The following is a 22,559-nucleotide window of genomic DNA, read 5'->3' on the forward strand; positions in this document are numbered from 1 at the left end:
CTAAACTAGCGGCATAATGAGATGAAAATATAGACTAGAAAATATATTTAGGCTACACTTGCTCTGTCCTACGTCCATGACACTGACTCATTGCGGAGCTGCCAGTTTTAATCTGAACGGCTCTTAAGGCCGAGTGGATGGTTAGATGCATGATGGACTAGTATTAAAAAAATAAATTAATAAATAAAATAAAGGTCTTTCCAGCATTAAGGTATTAACATTACTGCTTTTTTTAATCATCTTGTTTCAGTTATAAATTTGACTGGTAAATGATAAAGAATTATATTAAAACTTGTTTTAATATTGATTTTAAGTAGGGAGGCAAAAAATCGATTTAAATCGTAAATCGGGTTTTTTTGTGAAAAAATTCGGGGATTTTTTTAGGCCATCGCCCAGCCCTAATGCAACAGTTTTTTTATTTTTTATTTTTATTTAGTTAAGGCAACTTCCTCTGAAATAAAGTTATAATAACTAATAAACTTTATTGCGCTATACAGTATTCAACATTTGAAGTGGATCAAACCTTTCTTTAAAGTTGTTTTAAAACCAATATGTCCTAAAAAAGACGCTGTGCATATGAAAGACCAAGAGATTCACACCTTTATCTCGACCCCACAAGCTATACAGAACTACCCCCAACCCCCTCCAGCTGGACTGAACTCGGTCTGTTTTTTGGCTTTGAGGAACACTGTGTTGTCATGTTACTGGGTTGGAAAATGCCTGCACTCACATCAGCCCTACTCTTTTTATTCATTATTTTCTCACAGCCCATATTATTATTATTATCACTAGACCATAATAATAACAAATTATCAATTGATAATTAATCATTATTTTGGGGAAAATCGTAGACGTTTGTGAACGTAGACGTTTGAGGCAGGCTTTAAGACCAAGCGGAATCCTCTGTCAGCTGCTCCCGCTTCACAGCGAGCGGGAGCGCTACTGACCCAGCTTCACCGTCCACGTATGGATTTTATAAAATCAGTTTGAGGCGAATACAACTCATTGATCATGAGCCCAACATTTAGCAAGGCAGGAAAACGTTCAGTCTACCTGAAGAAAGACGTATTTCATTGAGCTAATGCTGTTGAATAGAGATAAAAAATAAAAAATAAAAAAAAAACTAGTGTAGGCTATTCTTAAACTTGGAGCTCATTATATTGAAGTACAAATCCAAACACCAGAAGCAACACTCTCAGTGTTCTTTCATTGAAAAGTATGCATTTTATTTATTTACAGGCTATATGGTTGAAATAATATTTTAGCTGAAAACTTTAAGTGCCATTGTTTAAAAAAAATGTATCATAGAAATGTTTTATAGACCTTAGGTTGTCATGCTTTAAAATCCAATGGGCAGACATAGGCCTATATTATTTTACATTACAAATATTTGGATCGTCCCTTATTTTCTTAAAGAGTAAATACTTATTTTCTTCAAGAATAAACATTATAAATAAAGAATAAAAGAAAGAACCTCTATTAGCCCTTATTTTCCATTTCTGAAGTTATTTTGCAACACTAATGATGATGTGACTACCCTGACAGTGCCACGATCCTCAAAGAAAAAAAAAAAAATAATAATAATAAAAATAAAAATAAAATAAAACCTTGTTAGAGCTATGTGAACGATTAATAGATTTAAAAAAGAAAAAAAAGTGTGTGCTTGGTTTCCGAAATGGAAAACGAATTCAGCTCGTAAAAAATGATATGATGAAAAAGTCATGATAACATATTATTAATTCATAGAAATAATTTAAGCAATTAAAACCTTTTTTAAAAAAATACCTTACTCAACTTGAATTTCAATACTATTAAATTGACTTTAAAATCTTAAGTTAATAAGTTGATATGATATAATGTCACAGTGCATGTTAAATAGCCTAAATGAACTTGTATCTTATATAGTATCTGACCTTGACCTTGACCTTGATTGCATGTTAGCTTAAAACTAACAATATATTTTGACTTTTTTTTTAATGAACAATTCCTGTATATAAAATGTGACAGCAACCTTTATATCAAACATTTTGAAATCGTCCACAGCTGAGCATCGCAGGAGGCAGCTTGAGCGCGCGGAGTGAATGCGCATGCACAAGTCATTTTTGGATGCAATGGAAAAATAAAGCTGGATAATATTATAGCTACACGAAACTTGTAAATAGTTAACAACATAGCCTGGATTAGGCCCATACTCTGTTCCTAAGTATATAATGTAAATTTGTTAACCCACAATAACACATTTTAACCGATTAATCGCCTATTTTCGTTTGCTGCATTTTTTTTTAACAAGCTAAAAAATAAATTACATTTGTGAGAGTTGCATTTTATTACATTCAGAAATAATAACGGCAGGCCTAATATGCTTATAGGCTAATGTACCAACAGGATTTTTTTTAGTTCCCTTCACTTTACAACAAATCCTTTAAATTTAACAAATTTATCAGAACAGAACAATAATTACAAATATATAATTCAAATGGATAAATATAATTGCAGTATATAATAATATAGGCTTATAAACAAAACAAAAATAATAATTAAAAAATAATTTAAAGCGATACAAAAGGTTGGGCTTATCTCTCTCATTCGGGACAAATCCAAACATGTTGCCAATTTGAAGCTAAACTCTTATTCATGAGGTAAAATAGGCTTTGGATTTCACACGTGTTTCAGTATCGATGGAAAAAAAATCATAATGAGTAAAAATATGCCAAAGTGGCCCGCTGCTCGCGCCGCATGGCTCGTGAAGGACTGTTTCCAATGAATATGTGCGCGTGAGGCACCAGTGCGATCAAGTCACAATTCGCAATTTTTGGTCACACAGTAAAGGCATAATTCAAAAATGCAAAGTGTTAGTAGTTTGAAAAATCAAGAATAATAACAGAGTTAATAAGAATTATTTGTAAATGCTGCACCGTTCTCATTTCGCTCTGCAAATGGAACCTGAAGATTTTTTTTTTTTTAACCAAGAATGAACTGAAATGAAAACATTTAGCTTTTAATCCGTATATATATATATATAAGGTCTTTAAATTTTTGATGAGTAGACTGTAGCCTAAGACTATCCTATTTTTTAATGGCTTTTAAGGATGTTATAATGTATATTATAATGTTATTGTTGTTTTACGTCTTCCTTTCATTTTACAATTACATTCAGTTCGCAATGCGTCCCTTTGCACCACCTGGAGGTAGTTTCGCGAATGATTTTAACATGCGACTGAATTGCAGTTAATGCCGCGGCCCTGCGGCGGCGGTACGAGCTGCGGTATAACCCATTTTGGTTGTCTACCTACTGTATATATATATATATATATATACACACATAATATATAATATGTTGATGATATATAGGCATATATTCATAATTTTTTCTCACTCTCTTGAAAATCAGACAGTGGGCTTACAATTATAATTCAAAACATTCCTTAAAAAACTAATCTGATCAAACACATTTGTTTAACACAAATACATGTAAATTATATTTTAAGAATACAACAAAAAACTTCATAGTATTCATGGAATAAATTAAATATATATTAATGCTTGTTAAAGCTACTAAAGGTTTTCAGTCAAGAGCAGTGATTTTCTGTTTTCTTTTGTTGTTCGATTAACATTAATTATACAGACAGGATAATTACGCTGCTGTCACTTTAAGACCTAAAGCACTGATTTGAATACTGACACACATTTGAATACTGACACACATGTTAATTTAAAACAGACTAGAGGGTATGTTAATTTCTCTGTTTAAGTGCAAGAAGACACAAAAGAGAACTCAATCCAGCAACCGTGCTGCTCACTGACACTGCACTGCTCTGAGACACAGCTCTTTTCGTGAGAGCTTCAGGTGTGTGCGCAGAAAACACCAAACAAGTACTGAATTGAGCCCACTTTTGCATCTTTGTCTGCAAAAACAAAGCAAATTTTTCATTTTCGTGATAATACAGCACTGGCCCAATCATTTCCATTAACTGTCTTGAGCTTCTTTAAATCTGGCCCCAGGCTATCGGACAGTCCTTACAGTCGAGCCCAGTTTAATATAAATAGTACCTCTTCATAAACATGGCTGGCTTAAATTTAAAAAACTCAAATTCAAGTACTTCAAATGTTCTAAGCACCTTGTACAAACCCTGGGGAGTAACTTTTGTTAAACTAAACCATCAGCAAAGTTCACTCTACACTCTAAAAAAAAAAAATGGTTCTTCCGTGGTTTTAATGTAATTTCAGTAAATTAAACTTAATTTACTAATTATACATCAGATTTTAGGGAATTTACCAAGGCAACACAGACCAGGCACTCAAGGAACTGTGTGGGAATATAAGTGAGCAGGAAACCGCGTACCCAAATGCGGCGTTTATTGTTTCGGGGGACTTTAACAAAGCCAACTTCAGAACGATGGCTCCAAAATATTTTCAACACGTCACAATCAACATGCATGGTGATCATGCACTGGACCACTGCTACTCTGCTTTCCGGGATGCCTACAAATCTCTCCCCCGCCCACCTTTTGGCAAATTGGATCACTCTTCCATTCTGCTCCTGCCTGCTTATAGGCAGAAACTGAAATGGGAAGCATAGACGTTGGAACAGGGGGGGCTGGGGGGGCGGCCGCCCCCCTCCCCCTTTCCCCACCCCTCTCTGGGTCAGGCAGCTTGGGGGGTTTTTGTTCGTTGTTTTTGTTTTCCGTTGTTTTTATATATATATATATATATATATATATATATATACAGAATCTGAATTAAAATGTGTTTGATTTAAGCCTACATTTCTAAATTTTGTGTCAGAAAATGGATTCGTAAATTCCTCATAGCAGGACTTCTTTCAAAAACGAAGAAAATTAGACGAATCTTGATTTTTTTTTTTATCTATTTTTTTTGTATCTAGATGAGGGTGTTTATGTGCAGATGAATGCATATAATGAGCTCAGATACAGGAAAGACTGTATATCGCTTTAGTTTTGGATTACATAATCAGAGAATATTTGTTTTCGATTTGAATTCGTTAATTTAAAAGTAGACACTTAAAGCTCAGACACAGGAAAGACTGTATCTCGCTTTAGTTTCATACAGATTACATAATCAGATAATATTCGTTTTCGATTTGAATTTGTTCATTTAAAAGTAGACACAAGCTTTCTATAGACATATTTCTTATGTCTCTGTGCCAAATTCGCTGAGTTTGTGACGTGTAGAAAGTTGATCATGGAGACATAGACGGCAGAAATTGCACCGTTTGTTTTGTACTCAAATAAAAAATTTTAGATTCGATTGATTTTAGTCTTATCTGTATCTGAGTATTTAAGGTTTCTCTGTGAATCAGGAAAAACTAAAAAATGAACACGCTGGCGTGCAGAGGGTTAAAGATGCTGCATTCAATTTTATCTTTAGACGGTAAATTTAGATTTCAAATTCAATATTGATTTTAGAACTGTTGAAAAAATTTACTGTATGTAATGCAAATACTTTAAGTAACTGTAATTAAATTACCTAAAAATGAGTAGTAATTACTTACTTTACTTTTTCAGTGGATAAGTTATTTAATTACAGTAACGCCAATAGTAATTTAATTACAGTTACACCCAACACTGTTGCCGACAAAAACAATCCGCATCTACCCCAACCAAAAACCATGGATTAATAGCGAAGTTAGAGCAGCCTTGTCAGCGCGGACATCTGCTTTTAAATCCAGAAATGCTGATGATCACAAACAAGCCAGTTACGATCTCAGGAAATCCATCAAAACCGCAAAAAGACAATATAAAAACAAAGTTGAAGAACAATTTAACACCAACGATGCAAGAAGCATATGGCAGGGCATCAATAATATCACAGATTTTAAAGGGAATAAACCATCTACTGTGAACATTGCCGCCTCTCTACCGGATGAGCTTAATAACTTTTATGCTTGTTTCGAGGCTCACAAAACTACCCACACAGAGAGCACTCCCCCGGCTGCTGCAGAAGAGGTGAGTGCACTCTCAGTCTCTGTTGTGGATGTAACCCGATCCTTCCGTCGGGTGAATATCCGCAAGGCTGCGGGTCCTGATGGCATCCCAGGCCGTGTGCTCCGAGCGTGCGCATTCCATTCATTTTCACAGACATTTTCAACCTCTCCCTCTCTCTGTCTGTGGTTCCCTCATACTTAAAAAAAAATCAACCATTGTGCCCATACCAAAGAAAAATAAAATCACATTCTTGAATGACTGGATGCCCATTGCTCTTACACCCATCTTCAGCAAGTGTTTTGAGAGACTCATCAGAGACTACATCTGCTCTGCGCTGCCTGCCTCACTGGATCCGCTACAATTTGCATATCTTAGCAACCATTCTACAGACGATGCTATTGCTTTCACCCTACACACTGCTTTCTCCCACCTGGAAAATAAGAACACCTATGTGAGAATGCTGTTTGTGGACTACAACTCAGCATTTAACGCCATAGTGCCTGCCACACTTGTTGCAAAACTCCAGACTCTGGAACTAAACAGATCTCTGTGCAGCTGGATCCTGGACTTCCTAGGCAGAAGTCAGGTGGTCAGAATGGGCAACAACACTTCATCCCCGCTGACCCTCAACACCGGTGCTCCTCAGGGCTGTGTCCTCAGCCCACTCCTGTACTCCCTGTACACACATGACTGTACAGCCACACAGCGGTATATAAGGAAAGCCCGGAGGATCATCAGTGACTCCAACCACCCGTCCCACACACTGCTCTCTCTGCTGCCCTCAGGAAGACGTCTCCGCAGCATCCGATCCCGCACTAGCTGACTGAGGGATAGCTTTTTCCCTCAGGCTATCAGACTAATGAACAGTCAAAACTAATACACCCTACAGCACCCTACAGCATACTCCCACAATATGGTATGCCACACACTGAACTTTAACTCCAACAGTTCAACACTGGACTACACATACACACTGCATTTAATACAATAATCTACATGCTACCACTGGATACCATCCAATGCATATACATGACATTTTGTGTATCCAGTTCATGTATATTCTGTTGCACTTTAGCATATTCACCAAGGCACATGTGCTGTGGTGATGTGACAATAGAAGTGACATATATATATATATATATATATATATATATATATATATATATATATATATATATATATATATGTACACTGAACAAAATTATAAACGCAACACTTTTGTCTTTGCCCCCATTTTTCATCAGCTGAACTCACAAATCTGTCTAAATCTGCGTTAGTGAGCACTTCTCCTTGCCGAGATAATCCACCCACCTCACAGATGTGGCATATCAAGATGCTGATTAGACAGCATGATTATTGCACAGGTGTGCCTTAGGCTGGCCACAATAAAAGGCCACTCTAAAATGTGCAGTTTTACAGTATTGAAGGGTCCGGGGGGTCGGAAAACCAGTCAGTATCTTGGATGACCACCATTTGCCTCATGCTGTGCAACACATCTCCTTCGCATAGAGTTGATCAGGTTGTTGATTGTGGCCTCTTCAATGGCTGTGAGAAGTTGCTGGATATTGGCAGGAACTGGAACACGCTGTTGTATACGCTGATCCAGAGCATCCCAAACATGCTCAATGGGTGACATGTACGGTGAGTATGTTTGTGGTATGTTTGCCATGCAAGAACTGGGATGTTTTCAGCTTCCAGGAATTGTGTACAGATCCTTGCAACATGGGGCCGTGCATTATCATGCTGCAACATGAGGTGATGGTCGTGGATGAATGGCACAACAATGGGCCTCAGGATCTCGTTACAGTATCTCTGTGCATTCAAAATGCCATCAATAAAATGCACCTGTGTTCGTTGCCAATAACATATGCCTGACCATACCATAACCCCACCGCCACCATGGGCCACTCGATCCAAAACTTTGACATCAGCAAACCGCTCACCCACATGACGCCATATATGCTGTGTGCCATCTGCCCTCTACAGAGAAAACCGGGAGTCATCCGTGAAGAGAACACCTCTCCAAAGTGCCAGACGCCATTGAATGTGAGCATTTGCCCACTCGAGTCGGTTACCATGACGAACTGCAGTCAGGTCGAGACCCCGATGAGGATGACAAGCATGCAGATGAGCTTCCCTGAGATGGTTTCTAACAGTTTGTGCAGAAATTCTTTGGTTATGCGAACCGATTGTTGCAGCAGCTGTCCGGGTGGCTGGTCTCAGACGATCTTGGAGGTAAAGATGCTGGATGTGGAGGTCCTGGGCTGGTGTGGTTACATGTGGTCTGCGGTTGTGAGGCCGGTTGGATGTACTGCCAAATTCTCTGAAATGTCTTTGGAGACGGCTTATGGTAGAGAAATGAACATTCAAATCACGGGCAACAGCTCTGGTGGACATTCCTGCAGTCAGCATGCCAATTGTATGCTTCCTCAAAAATTGCAGCATCTGTGGCATTGTGCTGTGTGATAAAACTGCACATTTTAGAGTGGCTTTTTATTGTGGCCAGCCTAAGGCACACCTGTGCAATAATCATTCTGTCTAATCAGCATCTTGATATGCCACACCTGTGAGGTGGATGGAATATCTCGGCAAAGGAGAAGTGCTCACTAACACAGATTTAGACAGATTTGTGAACAATATTTGAGAGAAATAGGCCTTTTGTGTATATAGAAAAAGTATTAAAACTTTGAGTTCAGCTCATGAAAAATGGGGGCAAAAACAAAAGTGTTGCGTTTATAATTTTGTTCAGTGTATATACACACCCACACAAACAGACAAACACAAACTTTTTTTATTTGATGAACACACACTAAACAATAAAATGTCTCTGTAACTCATTTACACATACCATATAAAAGTAAAATCAGTAAAGGGTTAAAGCTCTGGTGTTGAATTATCCACAAGTTTTTTTCCCTCAAGTTTCAGACCCATTCCTATGTAAGTTTAATTTGACTTCCAGTACAATAGGCAACGATAATGCTCTTAAGGAGTTATTCACCAGGACTCTCTCTTCTTCAAAAATGTACTTATCTCAAGCTTGTTGCATTATTTTTTATGTGTATAAAACAACAACTCTGCATATATTGTGATGCTGTATATGTATATTCCCTGGCTTGTCAGCACTCATTCTATTTGCTGCTGATAGAAATAAATTAAAAGGTTTTGAAAATGGGGTGTATTTTGTTTCTCAGTAAGCATTTAGTACAGGAATTTGAACCTTTAAAGCTGCAATTTGGTAAGAAATTATTAGTTATCATTCATCTTAAGTAAAAGTGCCATTTAGAAGCATATTGGCTCATCTATGGTAGTCATATATGACAGTGGTTCCCAACCACGTTCCTGGAGGCCCCCCAACACTGCACATTTTGAACCTCTCCTTTCTCTGACACACCCAATTCAGGTCTTGGAGTCTCTACTAATGAGATGATGATCTGAATCAGGTGTGTTTGATTCAGTTGACATGGAAAACATGCAGTGTTGGGGGGCCTCCAGGAACGTGGTTGGGAACCACTGCTATATGACACCTCTAATGGTTCTACATAGCACCATTTGTACCTATAAAGCACCTGTAAAAATAGGTGCTAAATAGCACTAAAAGTGGTTTCCCTATGATTACGAGCCAAAGAACCGCTTTTAGTGCTATATAGCACCATTTTTTAAGAGTGTATGAATGCAATAATAGGCATTTACCATAGAAAATCAGAAGGTAACGTCAGTGTAAAAGTATTACCAAATTATCTATTTCATGTGAATTGCAATTCATAGTTTTATTTATATTCCAGTAAACATGATAATACGGATTAGAAGTGAAATGGTTAAAAATTGCACTTTAAAATGCCTATGTATCTGGGAAAGAGGCGCCAGTGAGAATTTGGGGCAAAAAAACAAGTTCTAGTGAATTAATTATGGGATCTGTAGTTTATTAAACCGAGAGATTCAAACCCTAAAACATTTTGGTAACATTTCTACGTCTCCAACTTTATGTGGGGATAAGATGGCTAAGACCTTACTGTCCCACTTCCGTTCCTTCTTGGGATCTCTATTTTGTCCTAGAAGATCTTTCTAGGCCTCCTTTTGAAGGCTGGAAGTCAGCTCTCATTAGGATTCTGACTTTTAAAGTGGTTCTGTTAATGGCTCTATCTTTTCTCAAGCACATTTGTGACTTGCAGGCTTTGTAAGTGAGCACTCTCTGTTTGGACTTCACTCCTGGTCAAGGTTTTTTTGTAAGCTAAGCCAGGATATGTGCGCCTAAAATCACTTATACCTCCTTTAATTTGCAGGTAGTGGTTTGGCAAAGCCAGAAATGAAATCAGACATATTTACATTTATGCATTTAGCGGATGCTTTTATTCAAAGCGATTTACAGTGCATTCAGGCTAACATTTTTTTTTGGCTAACATCTGTTCCCCTGGGAATCGAAGCCACAATATTTTGCGCTGCTAACGCAATGCTCTACCACTGAGCCACAGGAACACATATATATTATGTATGGCTTAACTCAACGATTCAGTGAAATTTTCATTCTAGCCCTTAGAGTTCCAGAGACATAAACAAAAAACACAAATTCCTGGATGTTTATCTCCTCACCAGGTCATTTAACAGCAGCATACAAGTAAGAAATGTATTCTTAGTAAAGCTAATAAAGTTATTCAGTCAAGAGCAGGGAGCGATTTTCTTTTTTCTTTTTTTTCTTTTTGTTTAATTCATATTAACAGAAAAAACAGCAGTAGCTACTCCATATTACGCCAATGTCACTTTATTACACAGTTCACTGACATAACCGACTGTGTTTGTGTGAACGCTGTGTGTTTTTGACAAAACCTTGTGTGTCTTTGACAGTTTAAGCACAGTAAGACGCAAAACATTCTGTGAAAATTTTTTTTGAAGAGAGAATATTTGGTAAACTGTCCTTTTTAAATGTCAACTGTTGGGATGATAGATGATGACTCCAATACCAGAACAAACATTTGAGATTTGAAGATTTCTGCCTTTATTACTACACTTGAAAACAGTATTGGTTTGTAGTATTTAAGCAGGTTTATTATTATTATTTTTTTTTTCAGAAACAAGTCAAACAAAGGGAGAGATCTGGCTAGTGTTGTCAAAGACAAAGCTATTGGGACAGCAGCAAATATTAGCATAAGATCAGTGACTGCAATCTTTTCTGATCCTGTTTCTACACTGTAAACCCCAAGTCACGCAACTCAAACCGTTTGAGTAAACGGATTGCCTTGCCTTAAACCATGTAAGTTTTAAAACTTTGCAATTAAGCAATTAAGTAATTAATTAAGTGCTGATTGAGCATTAGTGATGAACAGCTGCTGTTAACAAACAGAATCACTGAAAAATAGAGAAACACAAGAACTACAAATGATTACAGCATCTCCAGCTCCACATATTAATAACCAGACTGACTCTATTTCTGTCAGACGTCCACAGAAGATCTTACTGAGAATTAACTAAGGTTTAGATGTTGATTTATTGTTTCATTTTGAAGTAACCATGTTAGAGATCAGTGTTTGCTTTAGTTGGGCTCTTGATCCTTGACCTCTGTCCTTTTTTTTTGTTTTTTTTCCCCCTCTGGCTGTTGTAACCATGTGTTTCTAAACATACTGTTGCGCAGGACCGTGTGTGCGTCGCCGTCGAAGGGTCACATGATCTCACATATGCTGATTCTTGATGTCTGTGTGCGTCTGACTGATACCATAGATGAAAACTTCTTGTGCACAAACTGTTTGGAAAATCTTTTATATTAACTGACTGCCACAGAACCAGTAGCTCTCAGAATCATTTTTACTATAATCAATACAACATCCGTTTAACTGGAGATTAGACTCCGAATTAAATCAGTTCACTAATTGATGATTGTCATCATAAATATACTACAACCAACTACTGATCACATTTTCTCTGGGCTTTTGTGTTATAACAAATATGTTTCAGGAACACATGGTTACAACATCCAGAAAAGAAACTAAGACAGAAGTCAAGGGTCAAGAGCCCAACTAAAGTAAACACTGATCTTTAACATGGTTACTTCGAATGAAACTTAATTAAAATTAAAATCTAAACCTTAGTTAATTCTCAATAAGATCTTCTGTAGACGTCTGAAAGAAATAACGTCAGTCTAGTTATTAATAAGTGGAGCTGGTGTTGCTGTTTGTGGAGTTGTTTCATCAGATCTTGAGAGATTTAATGTATTTTATTTCAGTTGATTTCATCTAAGGCCCCATTTACACTGCATGGTTCAAGTGACCCAATTCTGATTTTTTTCCTCTCATGTGGCACAGATCGGATATGACCGGTGAACGTGTAAGCAGGAAAAAAACGCATGGATTCCGATTTTCTCAGATCGGATTCAGGCCTCATCCATATGTGGTAATAAATCGGATACGTGCATTTGTGTGTGCCATGTAAGCAGACAAATCAGATATTCCCCAGTAAATGCGAGTCGTACGTCATTAACAAAGTGATGTCAACTCAGGTGGACACCACCAACTGAGATCACATGACTTATTATAGGCGCGATGGAGGACGAAGGATACACACAGTGGAGCAATGTGGAGGTTTCCTCTTTTTTCTCCGCTGTACGAGACCAATGTTTTGCTGATTTTTTTGTTGACTTTTCAAAATATTGTGGAAAGCAAAACACTGTATAATTTTATTTGCATCTGCATCCATTGTATTTAGTGCTGTTTTACTTCCTTTTCCGGGTCAGAACGTCTATGTTTGGTAGCTTCAGCAGTGTATAGTGTAAATGCAAAAATCGAATACGGGTCACTTTTAAAAGATGATGTAAGCGGGTCGTCAAAAAAATCGGATATATTCAGACAATCGGATTTGGGCAACAAGACCTGCAGTGTAAATGCAGCCTGATGCTGTGGCTGAAGTCAGTTGTAGTTCTTGTGTTTCTTCAGTGATTCTGTTTGTTAACAGCAACTGATTATCACTAATGCTCAATTATCACTCAGTTAATCACTTAATTACTTAACTGGAATGTATATCTTCTTTTAGTGAACTCAACTGAATTAAGTTCAGAGTACTCACAACTGTTAGTTTTAAAACTTAAATGGTTTAAGGCAATCGGTTTCCACAAATGGTTTAAGTTAACATAATTTGTCAGGTTTTTAGGGCAATTACTAGTGTGAAGCATGACCAGTTTAAGCAAAAATTCCATCAAACATAGAAGATAGAAGAACTTGATGTTTCAACTGGTGCTCAAGAGGGAGCAATTCAGAGTTCTCAGCTGTTCTGGGGATAAACGGCAGAGTATAATTCTTTTTCTGCATTTTGTTCAGTGTCGCGCACAGCCATGTCCGATGCAAATTTCAAAGTATATTCAACTGTGGATGACAGTTGACATGCACAGTACCACCTAGTGGACTTGTTCTGTCTCAACATTCACCTCGCACCTGCACTGTTGTACACAGTCCGCTGCACACAGAAGGTGTGCGCGAAACCCCAAGGACACATCTGATGACAAAATTATATCACGCGGACAGCATGCGGACTGTAGCAGGATGTGGATGGCCAAAGTATACTTTGGGTTAAAAGCCACCAGAAAAAGGAGTCTACTAACAATGTCCAGCAGGGAATATACAAGCATCACAGAATTTTTTTTTTTTTTTTTTTTCTGAACCATTATAAACAAATGTCAATTTTGTGTCATGTTTTAGAAAAACGATTCTTTGAAATTGGGTTGTTTCATTCTATATTGTCTTGTTTGGATGCAACTCGTGTGTAACACTGACTTTATAAGAATTTACCATGATAATCCTCAAATCTGCTACGGTTTTGACAATTTGACATTATTACATCAATAATACTATGGTGACATTGTATTAGTCACCACTGTCATGAAAAAAAGGGAAAACAGATTTAAAATATTAAAGGAGAAATCAAATAGTTTACATTAATATTTTAATTAACAATTTTTTATTCAAATAATTTCCAGTAGTAACAACAACAGTATTTTGACTGTAATTTAAACTGTCTTTAAAGTATGATTACAATGGTGCATTTTCATAAGGTCAAAAGTGCTTTGTGAATTGGTTTGATAAATCCAAAAAAAATAACTGATTGGTGTGATGGACATTTTAACAAGGTCATGTTTTGTACCTGTGATTAGCAAATTCTAAACTACAATAAAAGTCAGCTATAACAGAAGTCAGCCAGTAAATATACTCATTTTATACAGTATATGCAGTAGAAAAATTGGATACGACTTCACATCATTACCTGTACTTAAGTGTCAGGCCCCATAAAATCTGATCTAGTAATCACCTTTCTCTGAGGTGAGTTAGTACCTCTCTTCTCTGACTGGATGTCTTTGAGGAGTCGATCCTGCAGGGTAATGCGGTCCAGGAGGCTTTGCAGTTCTGAGTCCTTGCTTTGCTTCAGTGCTTTCATCTGCTCCTTGTCCTGCTGCAGTGTCCTCCTCAGTTTCCTCTCTCTGTACTCCCGCTCACGCACCTCCTCACACAGCCACTGGAGCTTTGTCTGAACACGCAAAGACATAGGGACAATCAGTATGCACATCTGTATCACAATAATACATACAACTGTATTAGCCACTTTTCTGCCATAGGACCAAACCATTGCCACGATTCTGCCCAGCCAGTCTGGACATGGTTTAATTTTCCACTGCAGGGCCCTATCACACACCCGGCACAATGCAGCGCAAGGCGCAGCTCAAGTGTTTTTGCTAGTTTCAGCCCGACGCAGTTCTCATTTCCCCGTCACGCGCCGCATTGTTTAAATAGCAAATGCATTTGCGTGCCCATGGGCGTGCTGGTCTTAAAAAGAGGTGTGTTCAGGCGCATTGTTGGCGCGTTGCTATTTTGAGGAACTGAAAATAGACCCCAAAAAACACCAACTAAAAACTAATATAAAATAATGCGCAAAATTTTTTCTTTGTTTTTAAGGAGTGCGTTATTATAGGCGGGTCCACCGCACATACACACTGCTCATTAAACACACAGGGACGCACAGCAGCAAACAAACTTGCCAAATATGAAAAGTTTAAGGATTACAATGTAAAATAATATTATTGTGTAGGCTACATAAATATAAAAATGCCTACATGTCATAATGGATAGTCATCGCATGTATCAGAATTAAGCTATGAGCACGGGCAGCTCCTCTCTGGAGACGCGTTCTGTCTTTGCGCTTGGAAATTCCGCTATGTAAATAGAAAATCCGTCATGGCACGAGCGTAACTGGCTCTTAAAGGGAATGGGATATGACACTATGATTGGTTTATTGCACGTTGCGCCCAAAAAACACCCATTTCTCATTAAGAGAATAGGGACAACTCATTTTGACCATGCGGCAGGGCGCGCCAAACGTTTTCCTGCTGTTAAAGGTGCCATGTGTAAAAATTGAGGTAAAAATATCCAAAAAATGACCTACACGCATCAAAAGAATGAGAAGAAATAAGGGCGATGATGTCATTAAAAAAATGTCAAGTTATAGTGCTGCAGAGATATCTACCTTAATTAGCATTAGCATTACTAGCCACGGCCCGACAGGTGTCGTAATACCAGTTTCGGCCATGGGAGGCGGTATGCGGGCAACATAACCACCAGCCAACCTGCAATACACGAATAACTTGCACGGCTTGTGGGCGTACTTCAACCTGATGTCAATCGTGTGGAAAGTACAGCCCACTACTTCATTTCAGTTCAGGGAAGAGAGCGGAAGGATGGCTGAAGCCCTTGGCAAGAGACACCTACCACCACCACCCACTACAGGGAAACAACCGCGCTCGGAATCACAAATCAAATCCGATAAGAAAAGGAGCCGAACCAGAGTAAACATCGGCACTGCTTTCCATCGCTGGAGACAACTGATGGACTTGAAAGAAATGAGGTTCGACTCCGAACTTGCAACATTTCTTTTGGATTGGTAAGTAAGATGCTGTTAGTATTTCGTTAGAAGTTTGTTTTATATGTTTGCGTATTTTTTTTGGGAAGTTATAACATAGAAATGTATCGAAGGCTGTTCGATTAACGTGCTAATGTTAGCGATGGCTAACCGTAGCTGCGTTTGATAATTAGCTAGCTATAACTTACCCACAGATCCGATCCGGTTTTCACCTGTTATCTACCAAAGCCCGTCTCTACCAAGCTGATGCTAAAATGTAACATTACCTAAGAAGCTTGAAATGTCTTCGATGATAATGCCCCCGAGAGAGAGAGAGAGAGAGAGAGAGAGAGAGAGAGAGAGAGAGAGAGAGAGAGAGAGAGAGAGAGAGAGAGAGAGCCCCGGCCGCGCGCGCACTCACTCACTATATTCAGAGCGGTCAAGTTTTTGATAATGAAAATCAAACTTTATAAATGCTGCTAAATTAACATCAGGCATGCAGCATGTCCGCGGGCAGTCTCCGTGTCCTCTTTGTTTCGTGGTTTTTCTGTGCGTGAGAAAAATTGATGTGTGGCGTGAAAGCGTGTGAAAAGAGTCAATTGCGTGTGTCTCACGGTGAATGCTTGAGAGTTGGCAGCTCTGGTTACGTTGGTTGGCGCTAGCTTGGTCAACATCAGCTGTCTGATTTTGACCAATGATGTTGACAGAATGCTGTCTGTCAAATTAATTTAATTCAAATAATGTGTATATACAACTCAAAATGTAATATGAACAAAACGAATATGAACAAATTCACTGGTAAAGGTGAAGGGGAGTAGCTTGAAGATGTCATGTTTCAAAATCACTTGACATCACCCAACGTTCCTCTGGAGGCAAAACATCCTCTTAGGCTTCGGCTATGGCTCTAGGGTTGTTGTGAATGTAGGGCCGGAGCATAGAGACTATGCCGTTTCTCGTTTGTCACTCTAGAGTAGACCAATTCACTTTATTGAGGCATACTGCCCCCATCTGGTATGGAATGTGGAGTATGACTTGATTTTTTTGCCAGACATGACACATGGCACCTTTAAACTAGCAAAAGTGGATTCGGACATGCCCAGGGGCGGACTGGCCATCTGTGTGATCTGGAGAATCACAGAACGGCCGGTACTCCAGGACGGCCGGCGGGCCGGCCCACCACCCGCCACGCACGCAGTCATCACCTGTTTTTTTCCCCCACTAATCTGTTTCACACTCCAGTACTGTAGGTGGCAGCAATGCACCTTTAAGTTAGACGTTAGATAGAAGAAGCATAGAAACAAACAAACAATATGCATAACGCAGCCGCGGGTAAAAAAATGGAAAGAAAAGGGTGGGGCTCAGAAGGCGAGAGAAAAAAAAATGCGGAATTTAGATATTGAAGCCGCTAAATGTCGCAAACTAACTGAAATATTTAGCAGCAGCACCTCGCAGTTAAATATTAGCAGCAGTGAAGAAGTGAGCCAGACAGCTATGCAGCAACATGCCCCCAGTGATGATGATGAGGGACAGAAAAAGATGAGCTGGTTCCACAGGCAGATCCAGGGCAAGTAAGTATGGAACATGAGAGGAGAAAGAGAGTTACTTGCTAGGAGTGATGTTAGGAAGTGATCTTCAGGTTGCTACATTTTTAATGATTACAGTAGTTAAAACAGCTAAACTTCAACATTTTAGCTGTAAAATGCCACATGCAGTAGCTAATATTAAGAAATATGTTTTGTGCTTTTACTTTTAAAAATGTTGGTAACGTTACAGTTAATGCTTACAAACTTTGAAGATTTTGAATACAGAAGTTACATTTGTAATGGTGTATTTTCATTTAGATGTGGTATTATTATTTGTGCAGTAAGATTAATTACTGCATAAATTAATTAAGATTATTAAGTAATAAATTCATTTTAAGACAGCATGGAATAGATTGTATAATACGCTGTTATAACAGCATATTATATAATATATTCCATGCTATCTTGGAATAAAACCTTTTTTTTTTTTTTTTTTTTTTAAATCCATTCCAGAATTTGTTTATTCAGGTTGAGCTTAGACCAAGAGCAGAGAAAGACACCCACTCCAGCTCAACATCTAGTCAACATCAGTGCTATTGCTATAATTTGGATGGTATAGTATCATGAGCCACAATTAAAGTCTTGTGACACTCATACCAGGCGTTATTGTTGTTGTTGTCGCGTTTCCGCGCGCCGATTGCTTTGGGCCGGGCCTAGTCAAAGTCCAGGGCCGTTTTTTAGCCCCAGTCCGTCCCTGGACATGCCCTGAGTGCACCTGTACAGTGCGCTTTAGACCATGCGCTTAGATCATTAAAATAGGGCCCCAGGTTTTATAACAGAGCTTGTAATACAAATGCATCAGCTGTTGCCTTGGTAACGCAAGTGTTTACATACAGTATGAGATGTAAAAAGCTACCGCATAATGGAGGATGATCACATATTTTACTTCGCTCAAAAAGTGTACTTGGTGAGCAACAGACAGAAACTAGACAACAAACAAGTGACCAATCGTGAAGGGCGATGTCACTACACGCATTTTCCCAGCAAAGTAGAATTCCGGGCTGAGAGCAGGTTGTAATTTTTGCCATACTGAACCAAGCTTAGGTGGAAATATAACTGTACCCTTACGCAAAGTAAATATATTTCCAAATAAATGAATGATCAATATATTAAATGACATAACAGTATATTAGAAATTATGCAAAATAATATATTGTGTAAATATATTACAATATATTGAATAACACATAAGGAACTGACGCTTTCATATATTGAAAAATATGTGACACTAAATTTACTTATAAATCACAATACAGGTGCTGGTCATATAATTAGAATATCATCAAAAAGTTTATTTATTTCACTAATTCCATTCAAAAAGTTAAACTTGTATATTATATTAATTCATTACACACAGACTGATATATTTCAAATGTTTATTTCTTTTAATTTTGATGATTATAACTGACAACTAAGGAAAATCCCAAATTTAGTTTCTCAGAAAATTAGAATATTACTTAAGACCAATACAAAGAAAGGATTTTTAGAAATCTTGGCCAACTGAAAAGTATGAACAAGAAAAGTATGAGCATGTACAGCACTCAATACTTAGTTGGGGCTCCTTTTGCCTGAATTACTGCAGCAATGCGGCGTGGCATGGAGTCAATCAGTCTGTGGCACTGCTCAGGTGTTATGAGAGCCCAGGTTGCTCTGATAGTGGCCGTCAGCTCTTCTGCATTCTTGGGTCTGGCATATCGCATCTTCCTCTTCACAATACCCCATAGATTTTCTATGGGGTTAAGGTCAGGCGAGTTTGCTGGCCAATTAAGAACAGGGAAATCTGCATCTCCATAAAGTTGGTCAGCAGCAGGAGACATGAAGTGCTCTAAAACTTCCTGGTATACGGCTGCGTTGACCTTGGACCTCAGAAAACACAGTGGACAAAAACAGGCAGATGACATGGCACCCCAAACCATCACTGACGGTGGAAGCTTTACACTGGAGCTCAAGCAACGTGGATTGTGTGCCTCTCCTCTCTTCCTTCAGACTCTGGGACCCTGATTTCCAAAGGAAATGCAAAATTTACTTTCATCAGAGAACATAACTTTGGACCACTCAGCAGCAGTCCAGTCCTTTTTGAAGTGAGACGCTTCTGACGCTGTCTGTTGTTCAAGAGTGGCTTGACACAAGGAATGCGACAACTGAAACCCATGTCTTGCATATGTCTGTGTGTAGTGGTTCTTGAAGCACTGACTCCAGTTGCAGTCCACTCTTTGTGAATCTCCCCCACATTTTAAATGGGTTTTGTTTGACAATCCTCTCCAGGGTGCGGTTATCCCTATTGCTTGTAAAGTCAAGTCAAGTCATCTTTATTTATATAGCGCTTTAAACAAAAAAAGATTGTGTCAAAGCAACCGAACAACATTAATTAGGAAAACAGTGTGTCAATAATGCAAAATGACAGTTAAAGGCAGTTCATCATTGAATTCAGTGATGTCATCATGCAGCTCAGTTCAGTTTAAATAGTATCTGTGCAATAATTTGCAATAAAATCAACTAACACGCTGTAAATGAAGTGTCCCCAACTAAGCAAGCCAGAGGCTTGTACACTTTTTTCTACCACATCTTTTCCTTCCCTTCGCCTCTCTATTAATGTGCATGGACACAGAGCTCTGTGAACAGCCAGCCTCTTTTGCAATGACCTTTTGTGTCTTGCCCTCCTTGTGCAAGGTGTCAGTGGATGTCTTTTGGACAACAGTCAAGTCAGCAGTCTTCCCCATGATTGTATTGCCTACAGAACTAGACTGAGAGACCATTTAAAGGCCTTTTGAGTTAATGAGTTAACGAGATGTTTTGAGTTAATTAGCTGATTAGAGTGTGGCACCAGGTGTCTTCAATATTGAACCTTTTCACAATATTCTAATTTTCTAAGATGCTGAATTTGGGATTTTCCTTAGTTGTCAGTTATAATCATCAAAATTAAAAGAAATAAACATTTGAAATATCAGTCTGTGTGTAATGAATTCATATAATATACAAGTTTCACTTTTTGAATGGAATTAGTGAAATAAATCAACTTTTTGATGATATTCTAATTATATGACCAGCACCTGTATATGTAATTTTATATTCAGCAATACACTTCATAATATATACATAAGATATGGTTCTGCATATGTAAAAAATATATTGAACATATACACTGAACAAAATTATAAACGCAACACTTTTGTTTTTGCCCCCATTTTTCATGAGCTGAACTCCAAGATCTAAGACTTTTTCTATGTACACAAAAGGCCTATTTCTCTCAAATATTGTTCACAAATCTGTCTAAATCTGTGTTAGTGAGCAATTCTCCTTTGCCGAGATATTCCATCAACCTCACAGGTGTGGCATATCAAGATGCTGATTAGACAACATGATTATTGCACAGGTGTGCCTATAGCTGACCACAATAAATGGCCACTCTAAAATGTGCAGTTTTACTGTATTGGGAGGTGTGGGGGTGCAGGGGGGTTTCTGAAAACCAGTCAGTATCTGGTGTGACCACCATTTGCCTCACGCAGTGCAACATCTCCTTCGCATAGAGTTGACCAGGTTGTTGATTGTGGCCTGTGGAATATTGGTCCACTCCTCTTCAATGGCTGTGCGAAATTGCTGGATATTGGCAGGAACTGGAACACGCTGTCGTATACGCCGATCCAGAGCATCCCAAACATGCTCAAGATGACATGACATGTCCGGTGAGTATGCTGGCCATGCAAGAACTGGGATGTTTTCAGCTTCCAGGAATTGTGTACAGATCCTTGCAACATGGGGCCGTGCATTATCATGCTGCAACATAAGGTGATGGTCTTGGATGGAAGGCAAAACAATGGGCCTCAGGATCTCGTCACGATATCTCTGTGCATTCAAAATGGCATCAATAAAATGCACCTGTGTCCGTTGTCAAGTCAAGTCACCTTTATTTATATAGCGCTTTTAACAATACAGATCATGTCAAAGCAACTGAACAACATTTAATTAGGAAAATAGTGTGTCAATAATGCAAAATGACAATAGTAAACACTAATTTTTCAGTTAAAGGCAATTCATCATTGAATTCAGTGATGTCATCATCCCGCTCAGTTCAGTTTAAATAGTATCTTTGCAATCAAGTCAAAAATATCGCTGGAAATGAAGTGTCCCCAACTAAGCAAGCCAGAGGCGACAGCAGCAAGGAACCAAAACTTCATCGGTGACAGAATGGAGAAAAAACCTTGGGAGAAACCAGGCTCAGTCGGGGGGCCAGTTCTCCTCTGGCCAGACGAAACCAGCAGTTCAATTCCAGGCTGCAGCAAAGTCACATTGTGCACTGGTTCCTGTGGTCTTGTCGCGGTGGTCGTCTGAGACAAGGTCTCTACAGGGGATCTGTATCTGGGGCTCATCTAGTTGTGCTTGTCTCCGCTGTCTTTCAAGGCTGTAGAGGTCCTTTCTAGGTGCTGATCCACCATCTGGTCGGGATATGTACTGGATCCAGGTGACTGCAGTGACCATCTGATCTGGATACAGACTGGATCCGGGTGACTGCAGTGGCTATCTGATCTGGATACAGACTGGATCCGGGTGACTGCAGTGGCCATCTGATCTGGAGACAGACTGGATCTGGTAGTTACGGTGACTTCGGAATAAGAGAGAAACAGACTAATATTAGCGTAGATGCCATTCTTCTAACAATGTAGAAAGTACATCGGGTGTTATGGGAATTATTCCCAGTTCTGGTTGACCTAATTAATGCAGCCTAAAAATAATTTAACGGATTTGTATATTAGAAGCGTATTAGTGTGTTATGTGTAAACCAGATTAAAGAGATGGGTCTTTAATCTTGATTTAAACTGCAAGAGTGTATCTGCCTCCCGAACAATGTTAGGTAGGTTATTCCAGAGTTTGGGTGCTAAATAGGAAAATGATCTGCCGCCTGCAGATGATTTTAATATTCTAGGTATTATCAAATTGCCAGAGTTTTGAGAACACAGCAGACGTGGAGGACTATAATGTAACAAGAGCTCATTCAAATACTGAGGTGCTAAACCATTCAGGGCTTTATAGGTAATAAGCAAGATTTTAAAATCTATACGCTGTTTAATAGATAGCCAGTGCAGTGTTGACAGAACCGGGCTAATATGGTCATACTTCCTGGTTCTAGTAAGAACTCTAGCTGCTGCATTTTGAACCAGTTTGTTTATTA

At 38.6% G+C, this 22,559-nt stretch overlaps 1 protein-coding gene across 1 annotated transcript in view; it reads right to left on the bottom strand.

Moving 5' to 3' along the window:
• The window catches only part of LOC109113217 (centrosomal protein of 128 kDa-like), a 158,194-nt gene that overhangs the window by 34,944 nt on the left and 100,691 nt on the right, over positions 1–22,559 (bottom strand). Inside the window, exon 18 of the mRNA XM_042747132.1 lies at positions 14,252–14,444. Within this exon, the coding sequence (XP_042603066.1) occupies positions 14,252–14,444 (193 nt within the window). The remainder of the gene's footprint in view (positions 1–14,251; positions 14,445–22,559) is intronic.

Source organism: Cyprinus carpio, chromosome B20, assembly GCF_018340385.1.
Source record: "Cyprinus carpio isolate SPL01 chromosome B20, ASM1834038v1, whole genome shotgun sequence".
Lineage (NCBI taxonomy): Eukaryota > Metazoa > Chordata > Actinopteri > Cypriniformes > Cyprinidae > Cyprinus > Cyprinus carpio.